Source organism: Gigantopelta aegis, chromosome 15, assembly GCF_016097555.1.
Source record: "Gigantopelta aegis isolate Gae_Host chromosome 15, Gae_host_genome, whole genome shotgun sequence".
NCBI classification, from domain to species: Eukaryota; Metazoa; Mollusca; class Gastropoda; order Neomphalida; family Peltospiridae; genus Gigantopelta; species Gigantopelta aegis.
In genome coordinates, this window is record NC_054713.1 from 27719590 (window position 1) to 27734705 (window position 15116).

At 37.3% G+C, this 15116-nt stretch overlaps 1 protein-coding gene across 1 annotated transcript in view; it reads right to left on the reverse strand.

Annotated features, from left to right (window-relative positions):
* LOC121389744 (neprilysin-1-like) overlaps positions 1 to 11330 on the reverse strand; it is a 50314-nt gene extending 38984 nt beyond the window's left edge. Inside the window, exons 1-6 of the mRNA XM_041521393.1 lie at positions 11270 to 11330; positions 7092 to 7142; positions 6143 to 6193; positions 3882 to 3914; positions 1834 to 1995; positions 111 to 197 (exon numbers count right to left, since the gene is read on the reverse strand). Coding sequence (XP_041377327.1) covers positions 111 to 197; positions 1834 to 1995; positions 3882 to 3914; positions 6143 to 6193; positions 7092 to 7142; positions 11270 to 11330 — 445 coding nt within the window. The remainder of the gene's footprint in view (positions 1 to 110; positions 198 to 1833; positions 1996 to 3881; positions 3915 to 6142; positions 6194 to 7091; positions 7143 to 11269) is intronic.
* Positions 11331 to 15116: the final 3786 nt, after the last annotated feature.

The window sequence follows — 15116 nt, forward strand, 5'->3', positions numbered from 1 at the left end:
GCACGTAACCTTTTTATTATTAATATTATTATTTATCTATATATTGCTAATTATTACTGTCGCTACGTTTATCTCGTAAACATCATGCCTGTTTCGTGGTAGTCACTTACTTTCATTGATACAAGAGTGGAACATGTATTTCAGTTTTCTGATAGCATCGATGTCGTTAGTGTTTGACACTTTCTCATCCAGTAGAACTGAAATACAAAAACACACATGTAAGTAGATGTACAAATCGCTGACGACATTCCAGCTAACAAACATCTTTGAAGAATACCATGTATCTATCTAGTGAATACGGATACTCTCATTCATGTATGGAGTTATATCCTAGATAACAATGTGTTGTGTTATATTCTAGTTAGTGATGGATGTTGTTATATTCCCGATACTGATATGTTGTTATATTCTAGAAACTGAAGTGTGTTGTTATATTCTAGATACTGTTGTTATATTCTAGATACTGATGTGTGTTATATTCTAAATAATAATGTGTGTTGTTATATTCTACATAATGATGTGTGCTATATTCTAGATAATGATGGGTCTTGTTATATTCTAGGTAGAGATGTGTTGTTATCTTCTGGATAATGTGTTGATATATTATGGTAAGTGATGTGTGTTATATTCTAGATAGTGATGTGCATTATTATATTCTAGATAGTGATGTGTGTGTAACTATATTCTAGATGGTGATATGTACTGTTGTGTCCTAGATACTGATGTATGTTGTATTCTGGACAATTATGGGCGTTGTTATATTCTATAAAGTGATGTGGTGATACATTTTGGATAGTTATGTGTTAATATATTCTGAATAATGATATGTGTTATTACATTCTAGATAGCGATATGTGCAACTATATTCTAAATAGTGATGTATAATATTATACTTTAGTTACCGATGAGTGTTATATTCTAGATAGTGATGTGTGTAACTATATTCTAGATACTGATATGTACTGTCATGTCCTAGACACTGGTGTATGTTGTATTCTACATACTGATATGCACTGTTATGTCCTAGATACTGATGTATGTTATATTCTAAATACTTATATGTACTGTTATGTTCTAGACACTGATGTATGTCGTATTCTAGATACTGATATGTACTGTCGTGTCCTAGACACTGATGTATGTCGTATTCTAGATACTGATATGCACTGTTATGTTCTAGACACTGATGTATGTCGTATTCTAGATACTGATATGTACTGTCATGTTCTAGACACTGATGTATGTCGTATTCTAGATACTGATATGTACTGTTATGTTCTAGACACTGATGTATGTCGTATTCTAGATACTGATATGTACTGTCGTGTCCTAGACACTGATGTATGTCGTATTCTAGATACTGATATGCACTGTTATGTTCTAGACACTGATGTATGTCGTATTCTAGATACTGATATGTACTGTCATGTCCTAGACACTGATGTATGTCGTATTCTAGATACTGATATGTACTGTTATGTTCTAGACACTGATGTATGTCGTATTCTAGATACTGATATGTACTGTCATGTTCTAGACACTGATGTATGTTGTATTCTAGATACTGATATGTACTGTCATGTCCTAGACACTGATGTATGTCGTATTCTAGATACTGATATGTACTGTTATGTCCTAGACACTGATGTATGTTGTATTCTAGATACTGTCATGTCCTAGACACTGATGTATGTTGTATTCTAGATACTGATATGTACTGTTATGTCCTAGACACTGATGCATGTTATATTCGAGATACTGATGTGTGTTATATTCGAGATACTGATGTGTGTTATTATATGATATATACTGATCATTAATGCCGGTTGCTACCTTTTAACTTGAGCTGGACGTCATCCCTGAGTGCGCCGAATCGATTGAGCTCCGACTTGTCCTCTGGTATGGTGTGGGTCCTCATCCAGCCTCCACACGAGTACTGGTAGAAGTCCTCACACGGATCCACGCTGCGGTCGATGGCGTGCAGCAGACTGGCGGCTGGGGGACAGTAACGATAACAAGACTTACTTACAGGTGTGTGCTCATTGGAAACACAGAACTTAGTTATATTAGTATATATGTAATCGGCGTCCGTGTGTTGCCATGCTAAAATCTAAAGGTATACATTGAAAAACGATACAGGCCACAGTAAACATCCAGTAACCAGGATTTTATATATATTGTGTGTGTGTGTGGGGGGGGGGGGGGGGGGGGGCGCAACCCACACAATGTGTATGTATGTTTTTTAATAAAATTTAATACATTTAAAAAAAAGGTTTGATTGGGTGGCAATAGCCACACTGCCCCCCCCCCCCCCTCCCACCCAACACACACACGCCACTGTCAGTCTTAAAGTATTAAGTACCGTATATCTTAAAACAAAACCTCCAAGGATAATAGTATTATAAAGTTATTTTCTTAAAAGGACATTCCTGAGTTTGCTGCAGTTTTAAGATGGTATCGACTAACAGACTTTTTAACGATTTTAATTACATATCAAATATATTTTTCTGCATAAAATAGTAGTGGCTGTATATTAAACGTGTTTGTGGTCGTTCTAATATTTGTACTAGGTTAAATTTCATTTTATTTCCTAAAATATGTATTTTTGTCGTACGTACGAAATTATTTGAAGACAAAATCCAGTTTGGCTTCTTACAAATATTAAGAAGACCAGAAACACATTGGATATATAGACACTGATATTCTAAACAAGAAAATATATTTAATATGTAAGTTTAATCGTAGAAATATTTTATTAGTCGGAAACATCTTACAATGCAGCAAACTCAGGAATGTCCCTTTAAGAACATGTTTCAATATTATTACTTGTTTAGACTTCTGATATCTGGCAATGACCTTATTTTCTTGTGGGATTTAATGTTTTCTGGTGCGTGGTATTTACCAACTATGATTAAAAACAGCTTCTCCGGTCTATAGACCAGCAGACCTGGTTTCAGTCAAATTGGGTATTTACCATTCTTTAACAGTATATTATGCATGTTTGTTTTGTTTTTGTTTGTTTTTTCGGGGGGGGGGGGGGGGGGGGGTGGGGGGGGGGGGGGGGGGGGGGTAAACGTTTTTGCATGTGTTGCTTGTCCTTGCTTGTCCTGCAATTTCCAATGCTCAGAATTCAAGAGTGTCCAAACAACGAGAGAAAAGTCAACCTTAAATAGTTTCGGGAGGTTAAGATCGATAATATATGTTTAACGAATATCAAGTGTCATGTACGATATCCGTATGGTTTACAGTATAACATTCCACACAATATATATTTAAATTTTAAAAATAATTTAATTAATTATAAATAAATACAATAATTAATTCAATTCAGTCATCTTCCTTTCCGCTTCTTAAATGTTGGGGTGTTTTTTTTTGTTGTTGTTGTTTTGTTTGTTTTTGGGGTTTTTTTGTTGTGTGTGTTTTTTTTTTTGGGGGGGGGGGGGTGGGTGGGTGTGGTTCTGATGATCGTAATATTTCATAATGCAAAATAATATTTTCCGTGTATCTCTTTCAAATCTATAAACTACTTTTGACCAGACAACTTCCACATTATAAGGGGGGGGGGGGGGGGGGGTAGAGTGAAGAACTGTAGGAGTGAAAGGCATAAATAAAGTAATGTGTATGTAGTCCAGCGGAAAGTGTAGAAATATTTTGTTTTACTTGAATCACGTGGTTTCGGTCTGTTTTCGCAATTACCATATTGCCCATGCTTCTACCAACTGGAGGGGAAGTGGGGTTTTCACTTAGTCTTTTTCAAATGTGTGTGTAAACATATGAATATTCTCAAAAACGTTTATAAGCGCATGAACATTCGCAATTACATGTACGTTCATCAACACATGAAATTATCGAATACGTTCATGAATACATAAAGGTCTTACCTTCCTTCACGCATGCGTCTGTCGTACACACATCTGAAATATAATCAACTTAGATAAAAAATAAGCAATTTTTTTTACAATATAATGTTTGTGTATACAATTTTGTTTGTTTGTTTGTGTGTTTGTTTGTTTTATTTTGCCTCACAATAATTCCGTACATAGAAATTGTTAAGTAAAGGAACTTTGAGGTTGTGCAAACATTGCAATTACCAGAAACAAGACTGAATAATTTAAATAAGAAAATAAATTTAATATTCAATTTAAGTCAATTTAAAGATAACTATTATCTGGAAACTGTAAATCATGTAATTAATACGTCATGATATTATTGCGTCCGTACATGAGTGAACAAAAATGCGTATTTTTATTAATGCGTCGGACAAAAGTCCACATCACATAAAAACCACAGTTATGTTGTTATTATATTGTTTGGGCTTCATCTTTCATGTTAAAAGAAGTCAGTAGTTGTGTTCACAGTTACTACATAACCTGAAGCTAATCGCATGGTGGGTCGACCAAGAAGCCCTAATTACTTAAAGTAGTGTAATTAGTACACCTACACTACAACTACACCTTATTGTTAAGGGTATGCCTCGCACTTTTGTGTCGTGATTGTTTCTAATTAATCCACCAGTAGGAATAAAAGGTAAACGGGTCGCTGTTACAGGGCACAATATTTCACGCGAACGCAGACGTATTATTCTAACAAATGTTTTAGACTGATTTTATACACTTGATGCGCAGCACAGGAATAGACGTTAACAATTTAAAGATGACTATTATCTGGATACTAGTATATCTTATAATGGAAGTGAACCGAGGACGGTCTATTTAAAGGGACATTCCTGAGTTTGCTGCACTGTAAGATGTTTCCGACTAATAAAATATTTCTATGATTAAACTTACATATTAAATATATTTTCTTGTTGAGAATATCATTTTCTCTATATTCAATGTGTTTCTGGTTGTATTAATATTTGTAAGAAGCCTAAACTGGATTTTGTCTTCAAATAATTTCGTACGTACAAAAAAAAAACTTATTTTAGGAATTAAAATGAAATTTAGCGGAGTACAAATAGAACGATCAGAAACACGCTTGATATACAGCCACTAATATTTTATGCAGATATGTAATTACAATCGTTAAAAAGTCTCTGTTAGTCGATAACATCTTAAAAATTGCAGCAAACTTAGGAATGTCCCTTTAAGGTGTGATGTTTCGAGTAATCGGGTTCGTCTGGCAATGTTCACTTCGACCTATGAATAATTATTTATAGTCAGTTTATATCCACTCTTGAATTACAGATGAACAATGATATATTTATTTAATACACAAACTAGGCTTTTGGCACACGGTTTTTAAATTACATACATAATTGAAATACTGTTAGTAATATACAGACATATACATTTTAGTTTTAAAAATAGAAAAGAAAACTTGTTTTTTATCCATCTTTAAAGGGACATTCCCGAGTTCGCTGCAATGTTTAAGATGTTATCGACTAACAGAGACTTTTTAACGATTGTAATTACATATCAAATATATATTTCTCCATAACATATTAGTGACTGTATATTAAACGTGTTTCTGATAGTTCTAATATTTGTACTAGATTAAATTTCATTTTATTTCCTAAAATATAGCTTTTTCGTACGTACGAAATTATTTGAAGACAAAATCCACTTTGGGCTTCATACAAATATTAAAACAACCAGAAACACATTGAATATACAGACACTGATATTCTAAACAAGAAAATATATTTAATTTGTAAGTTTAATCGTAGAAATATTTTATTATTCGGAAACATCTTACAATGCAGCAAACTCAGGAATGTCCCTTTAAAGGTCTTCGACATATAAAGTAACAAACAATTATATTGTTCATATAGCAACTGCACATTTAATCTACTGATGATGGATCAGATTTCATCCACTAAAAATAACAATTCACATCCGAAACCTTTTACTTTCATAAATAAATACGCTTGGATACGCTAGATATAAAATTAATTGTACAGCATGTAAAGAGGATTATAAAGTAAAGCAGGGAGTAGTATATAAGGGGAGTATATGAAAGCATTGTAAGCACACACGTGTACACACACACACACACACACACACACACCTGTCATGGACACAACTCTCTGGCGAAGTCAGAGGTTGTGCCCACGACAGACGTGCTTGAACAGTTCTCTGATGGAAGCATGCCAAATATTACCCACACCCATAGCATTGTAAGCGACATGTTAGTTCCTTACCATTCTGCTCCTGATTTTGCTGTTGTGTGATTGTAACACCTGGTTGTGAACCTGACAATGAGGAAAGTATCGAGCATGCATTTCGATACATCTTATTCTATTATACAAATGTCCTTTAAGGTCTCACTACACAGTTCACTTCCGGGTGAGAGTTCAATCCCCATGATCCACTATAGTTCCTAATTGTGACATATGTTGAGGTTCACATATTCACTTCTAGTAATTGGGGAAGAAGAAGAAGAAGAAGAAGAAGAAGAAGAAGTGTTTTATTTAACGACGCACTCAACACATTTTATTTACGGTTATATGGCGTCAGACATATGGTTAAGGACCACACAGATTTTTTTAGAGGAAACCCGCTGTCGCCACATAGGCTACTCTTTTTTACGACAGGCAGCAAGGGATCTTTTATTTGCGCTTCCCACAGGCAGGATAGCACAAACCATAGCCTTTGTTGAACCAGTTATGGATCACTGGTCGGTGCAAGTGGTTTACACCTACCCATTGAGCCTTGCGGAGCACTCACTCAGGGTTTGGAGTCGGTATCTGGATTAAAAATTCCATGCCTCGACTGGGATCCGAACCCAGTACCTACCAGCCTGTAGATCGATGGCCTGCCACGACGCCACCGAGGCCGGTTTACTTTCATAAATAAATACGCTTGGATACGCTAGATATAAAAAGGATTGTAAAGAGGATTATAAAGTAAAGCAGGGAGTAATATATAAGGGGAGTATATGAAAGCATTGTAAGCACACACGTGCACACACACACACACACACACACACACACACACACACACACACACACACACACCTGTCATGGACACAACTCTCTGGCGAAGTCAGAGGTTGTGCCCACGACAGACGTGCTTGAACAGTTCTCTGATGGAAGCATGCCAAATATTACCCACACCCATAGCATTGTAAGCGACATGTTAGTTCCTTACCATTCTGCTCCTGATTTTGCTGTTGTGTGATTGTAACACCTGGTTGTGAACCTGACAATGAGGAAAGTATCGAGCATGCATTTCGATACATCTTATTCTATTATACAAATGTCCTTTAAGGTCTCACTACACAGTTCACTTCCGGGTGAGAGTTCAATCATCATGATCCACTATAGTTCCTAATTGTGACATATGCTGAGGTTCACATATTCACTTCTAGTAATTGGGGAAGAATTAAAACAATTTGTATTTTAATGGTGAGCCTTCTGGCTGGATTTGGCCCATGTTATTTTCTAATAGTGTGCATATACTTTTTGGGATATAGGTGTATAGCGGAAGAGCCGGTGGGTATAAATGGGTTCCTGAAACAGCTGTTCGGACTGGTACTACAGCCAGATGCGGTCATATAGCTAAACACTAAGATGGAAATGTTCTCAAAATAAATGTAAAAATAAATACTTATATAATGTATATTCGCAATGGTGTATATTGTTAGTGCCAACAAGAACCCGTTTTATAAATATTGCCAATCTTCGTTTGAAGTTGGGCAATTTAACGTCGATTTCAATGGTAGATGACATCTGTGTAATGAGACCTAACTTTTATAAAGTTATATATGCTCAACAGCAAGAGAATTACATTAGTTTATGTCTGTTAAAACTATCATTGTCTTATGAAAATGTCTGACCCACTTTTTGATTGTCTATTTACTGAATTAACATATACATATACACATACACACATCCACCCTCACCCCCACCCCCACACCCATCCCCACACCCACACCCACATATATACATTAATATATATATATATATATATATATATATATATATATATATATATATATATATATATATATATATTTGTTTCGTTTGCTGTTCGTTATATATACAAGGTATTTCATGGGGGTTTTAAGTGTCAATTGTGATGGATATCTTAGTCCGTCATCACATCAGAAACATGCTGCTTGCGCGACAACCGAGATATAAAATTGCGGATTCCTCAATCATTTTGCTACAGTATAAGTGGATTTTCTTTAAAACATGCAACACGTAAAATAAAAATAGTGCACAGCTCTAATTATAGCTGACCTGAGAGGTGATAGAATATGGGGTGTGGGAGAAAAGCCGAGACTAAAATAAGACTGGGAGAAAGGAAAGTGTTGGCTTTTGGTAGTTAATGTTTCGACTTGTATTGCAGGCATATTAACTCAGGACAGGTACTGGTACAACTTGGTAATCACAGCTTCCCTGTTGTTCAAGACTTATTATACCAGTAAATAGGTTGATAGGAGAGAGAGAGAGAGAGAGAGAGAGAGAGAGAGAGAGAGAGAGAGAGAGAGAGAGAGAGAGAGAGAGAGAGAGAGAGAGAGAGAGAGAGATGCGGTAGGGAGGGAGGGGGAGGGAGAAAGAGACATATAGACACAGAGAGAGAGAGAGAGACACACACAGAGGGAGAGAGAGAGGAATAGGCGGGAGGGAGAGAGACAGAGAGAGTGAGAGACAGATATATATATATATGTACAGTAAATGGGGAATAGTGGTAACGTTAAGTGCTTGTTGTTATCCACGTACCAACAGTTATTTACCTTAATTGTTGAAAATTGAACTGAAGTCATTATTTTTTGCCAATACGAAACGAAAATGAGGTGCAATAAATAAAATGATTTCCTAAATGTTATGCCTGTGCCTACGACATGTGTGATTAATATTACTAAACAAAAATTGTTTCAGACGTCACACCGTTTCGAGTTTCACATAGCTTATTTGTTGTATATCTGGACGAAAGTACTGTCACTGTAACCAAACATCAGAACTCCACACAAGGCAGTGAACGAAATGTGTTAACAATGTCATATACTGCCATTCCTCAGGGAAATATTCTCTTCCCAATCAGTCTGCAAGAGGACTGCTGCTAAACACGTGTTAAAGTTAAACCTGTATAACACAGCCCTCCGTGTATATAATAATAGCTATGGTGGTAGGCACTCATCATGAAACACAGCCCATTGGCCTATTTCTCGTTCCAGCCAGTACACCACGACTGAGATATCAAAGACCGTGGTATGTGCTATCCTGTATGTGTTATGGTGCATATAAAAGATCCCTTGCTACTAATGGCAAAAATGTAGCGGATTTCCTCTCTAAGACTGTGTCAAAATTACCAAATGTTTGACATCCAGTAACAGATTAGTACTAAATCAATCTGCCCATCATGAAACATTGACAAAACAATGAACAGTGATGATATAAGGTGTTCGCAAACGGTGAGCATATCCTGCTCCACTGGTGACACCGTCATGAGCACGATTTTGATTCCGTTGTTTCCATATTAACGATGAAAAATTTATAAAATATGTTCACCAAAAAGACGAAACAATATACAAGATCAAACTAGGACACCTTGAAATAACCTCTATATGTCTATCATAAAACGTTTGAAGGCATCTTGGAGTCTTCAGATGTCATAACCCTGATAAAAGAACTTCTGTGCCAAAATGATACGGCGTTATTTGAAGTTGGCATAGTGTGAGGTATATTGCTAAGGCATTTCTGACGTTATGGTATATGACACCAAAAGCTGTGGCTGATAAAATAAATTGTCATACAACTTAGTTCGGATGCTATTGTAGTATAGAATCTCTATGCATAGATCGAGGTATGGAACCGAGTTTATTATACCTTTAATTCTTTTCTTTTGTTTCTTTCTTTTTTCTAACTGGTGGGCAAATCTTTAAAATGCAATCGATTATTTTACTGTTGAATGATTTAAGATCATCAGTATAGGGAATAAAGAAACTGATTTTAGTCAAGTTCCTTTGTTTTAATTTACTTTGTTTCGATTATTTAGAAAATCTCATTTTTGTGCCAAACGAAACACATTGGCAATTAATGGAAGGAAATGGTTTATTTAACAACGCACTCAGCACATTTTATTTACGGTTATATAGCGTCGGACATATGGTTAAGGGCCACACATATATTGAGAGAGGAAACCCGCTGTCGCCACTTCATGGGCTACTCCTTTCGATTAGCAGCATGGGATCTTTTATATGCACCATCCCATAGACAGGATAGCACATACCACAGCCTTTGGTGTACCAGTCGTGGTGCACTGGCTGGAGCGAGAAATAGCCCAATGGGCCCACCGACGGGGATCGATCCCAGACCGATCGCGCATCAAGATACGTCTCGCCCCAAGGCAATTAATGGAGAAGTAGTAAAGTTGTAACTGGTCTTAATAGGGGGCCGGGATTTAGCTCAGCTGGTTGAGTGCTCGCTTGAGGTGCTTGCGTCGCAGGATCGAATCAGTTCGGTGAATCGAATTTTTTCTCGTTCCAACCAGTGCACCATAACTGGTCAAAGGCCGTGGTACATGCTTTCCTGTCTGTGGGAAAGTGCATATAAAAGATCCATTGCTGCATTAGGAAAAACGTAGCGGGTTTCCTCTGATGACTACGAGTCAAAATTACCAAATGTTTGACATCCTATAGCCGATGATTAATTGATCAATGTGCTCCAGTGGTGTCGTTAAACAAAACAAACTTTTACTGTTCCTAATAGTATTCAACATAATCCCACTGAAGCGCAATGCACTTGCTCCAGCTGTTCTGTAAGCCATCAACCACATGTTTGTAACAAGCTATACATTGATCTCTAAACCAGCTGCTGAGAACATTGTAAGTTTGGTTTACACCTCACATGTTTGAATACATCCCATGCCACGCATATGCTTTTAACACATGAGGTTATATGATAATCGCTCGAGGTGAAGAAGGTTGGAATGAAGTGAAAGTTAAAAAAACCTGTTTGTGTTCCTTAATAACACCACTATAGCACATTGATTGATTAATTAATCATCGGCTATTGGATGTCAAACAAATGGTAATTCTGACACGTAGTCATCCAAAGAAACCTGCTACATTTTTCCTAATGCAGCAAGGGATCTTTTATATGTACTTTCCCACAGAAAGAAAAGCACATACCACGGTCTTCGGTCTTTGACCAGTTGTGGTGCACTGGTTAGAACGAAAAAACCCCAATCAGGTGAATGGATCCACCGAGGTGGGGATGACGTGAAGTTTATATCCATATCCCTGCACGGCAGCCATTGTAACGTCTCTGATGTGGTCTAGCGCATTGCACTGAAGGGGGAAGGACTCGTTGGCGGTTTACAATATGCTTTTCCTTGAGGGAATATCATGGCTAACATCTTGAACTCATAGTCTCCATGCATGGTAGTTCCTCTCCATAGATAACCAACGTGTATGGTGTCTTTACTATCACGCGTTAAGCTGTATTCTAACCGGCCGCGAGCGACGCGAGCGATGCGAGCGATTATTTTAGAAATCATTTCAATTGCTGCATCCTAACCGCACGCGTGCGACGCGACATATAAATCTGTCGCGTCGCGCGCGTGCAGATGGGATGCGGCAATGGAAATCAATGATTTCTAATATAATCGCTCGTATCGCTCGCGTCGCTCGCGGCCGGTTAGGATACAGCTTTATTGTGACCACTGTCTTCTCACCGACTTTGTGGTTTACTTTGGTGTCCTCATTTGTTTCTTTTTATAGTCCAGAATACCTTTAACCTAACCTCTGGTAGAGGTTGAAGTCTGTTTTGTTTAACGACACCACTAGAACATATTGATTTATTAATCATCGGCTGCTGGATGTCAAACATTTAGTAATTCTGACATACGGCCTAAGACAGGAAATCCGCTACATTTTGCCATTCATAGCAAGGAATCTTTTATATGCACCATCTCAGATACAGGATAACACATACCACGGCCTTTTATTTACCAGTCGTGGTGCACTGGCTGGAACAAGAAATAGCCCACCGACGGTGTTTCATGACGAATGTTTACCACCATAGCTATTATTATATACACGGAGGTCTGCCTTATACAGGTTTAAATGTGTTAAACAAGTGTCCAGTGGCAGTCCTCCTGGAAACTGGGCCCACCGACGGGGATCGATCCCAGATCAACCGCGTATCAATCGAGCGCTTTACCATGGGCTACATCTCTCCCTAAATGTGGTAGTTGCATACGGTGGGGAGGATATCCATAAATTGCACGCAAACATCTATCTATATTTTTAGAGTGTCTTTCCAGATCGTGTGTACTCTGCACCACAGACATTTCAAACCACTTTGCACCTATCGTCATTAGTCTTTCACTAGCCGTCATTTATCCTTTTACTTCGTAATATATATTTGTTCGTACGTAAGAAATTATGGAAAGGTAAAATTTGGTTTGGGTTACTGCACATATTAGAACGAAAACAAAGACCTTGTTTATACAGACACTAAAATAGAAAATATCTTTAATATGTTAGCAATATTACTATCTACATGTACATATGCATTAGTATTAAATATATCATCATCTACATTATTTGTATACGTATTACTACTATTACTATAATCAGCATAATGCCATATGTGTATGTACTCTTAGTATTTAGCGTGTATAATTTAATTCATCTTCTGTGAGGCGAGGAATCAGGGCACCCCCCAACCCTGGCATCGTCAAAATGAGCTGGGGACAATAAAATATTAAAAAACAAAACAAAACAAATTAACTAATTAAACTATTAAGAAATCCTCCTGCTCTGTATACTATTACATGCGATATGGCAGTTATCATACCGGAATCCGCGCTAGAGTCCCGTTTGACTGCAAGGACGATGATGAGTGACAGGGCAATCACTGCTAGGATTAGGTTCAACACACACATGACCTTCTCCCGAGTTGTCCACCCCTTCTTCTGCTTCCCGGCCGGCTGGTGTATCACAGTCCTGCAACAATGAATGAATGAATGAATGAATGAATGAATGAATGAATGAATGGATGAATGGATGGATGTTTAACGACACTACAGCACGAAAAATACATCGGCTATGGTAATGCAAACAAATAAAGTGATGATCAACATCAATATAAAAATTCAAGATTTAAATAACAACACAATGTAAAGAACTGTGCAAAATTACAAATATCACAGATAGATACTGACGTTTATTCAAAATTTTAATTGTATCCCGAAGAAAACAAGGGGATTTGTGCTGTATTGGCCATTCTCAAAGAGAATGTTACACCCCTGCACCACGGTGAGGTTACAGCACGCGCAGGGGCAGTCCTGCAACAACACACAAACATTAGGTAATGGAGAATGTACGAGAAGGTGTAGTTTTGTGAAAAAACAAACTCACGATCCTCGTCGTGGCGAGTTATTTATGTTTCATGAATCTACACTTCCGGCTGCATTCTCCAACTTAATCCATTATACATAAAAATAAATTACCCGATTCCTAAATTAACTTCTAGTTTAGCTCTTTTATTGAAAATATTGGTTAAAATGACAAAGAATATTTACAAAACTAATCATTTAAAACCACAGGATCTTTTCAGACTTAACCTGAACGATTCGGTAAAAAAAATTCCACAACAGTAGATAACTTGCATTTAGTGTGATGCACGTGCTAAACGTGTAATCTCTGATTTCCTATTAGTTTCTGAAATTCGTCCCTGTGTTCCACAAGAATACATTACTAACACCAAAAGTAGTGTCGGAAATAGAATGAAAATGATTTCTTTCATATTAAACTGACATGTAAATATTTTGCACATATCTATTTAACGATACTCTACCTAATTCAGCTTTTACTTGTTTGGGCTCTCATTAATGTACACGGTGGTGTTTACTCTTCAAATTAAAAGAAAGATGTCAGTGATTTACCCACTTTATTGAAACAGACTATAACAAATTTTAACGCCGTGGATAATTACAAAACAAAAACGCTCTCTTCAGTTACTCTCGGACACAGCAATTCTACTATTATTCCATTCTGTACTGTTAATTTAAAGGGACATTCCTGACTTTGCTGCATTGTTAGATATTTCCGACTAATAAAATATTTCTACGATTAAAGTTACATATTAAATATATTTTCTTGTTTAGAATATCAGTGTCTGTATATTCAATGTGTTTCTGATCGTCTTAATATTTGTAAGAACCCCAAACTAGATTTTGTCTTCAAATAATTTCGTACGTACAAAAAAAAGATATTTTAAGAAATAAAATAAAATTTGACCTATTATAAATATTAGAACGATCAAAAACACGTTTAATATACAGCCACTAATATTTTATGCAGAAAAATATATTTGATATGTAATTACAATCGTTAAAAAGTCTCTGCTAGTCGATAACATCTTAAAAACTGCAGCAAACTCAGGAATTCCCTTTAAAGCATGCCTTGATTGTGGCTGTTTAGCCCTTTAAACCCTTCTGTCAGTGATTACCTACCCAGTCACTGCCTGCCCGTTAAACCCTTCTTCTGTCAGTGATTACCTACCCAGTCATTGCCTGCCCGTTAAACCCTTCTTCTGTCAGTGATTACCTACCCAGTCATTGCCAGCTTGTTAAACCCTTCTTCTGTCAGTCATTACCTACCCAGTCACTGCCTGCCCGTAAAACCCTTCTTCTGTCAGTGATTACCTACTCAGTCATTGCCAGCTTGTTAAACCCTTCTTCTGTCAGTCATTACCTACCCGGTCACTGCCTGCCCGTTAAACCCTTCTTCTGTCAGTGATTACCTACTCAGTCATTGCCTGCCCGTAAAACCCTTCTTCTGTCAGTGATTACCTACCCAGTCATTGCCTGCTTGTTAAACCCTTCTTCTCTCAGTGATTACCTACCCAGTCATTGCCAGCTTGTTAAACCCTTCTTCTGTCAGTGATTACCTACCCAGTCATTGCCTGCTTGTTAAACCCTTCTTCTGTCAGTGATTACCTACTCAGTCATTGCCTGCCCGTAAAACCCTTCTTCTGTCAGTCATTACCTACCCAGTCACTGCCTGCCCGTAAAACCCTTCTTCTGTCAGTGATTACCTACTCAGTCATTGCCAGCTTGTTAAACCCTTCTTCTGTCAGTCATTACCTACCCGGTCACTGCCTGCCCGTTAAACCCTTCTTCTGTCAGTGATTACCTACCCAGTCACTGCCTGCCCGT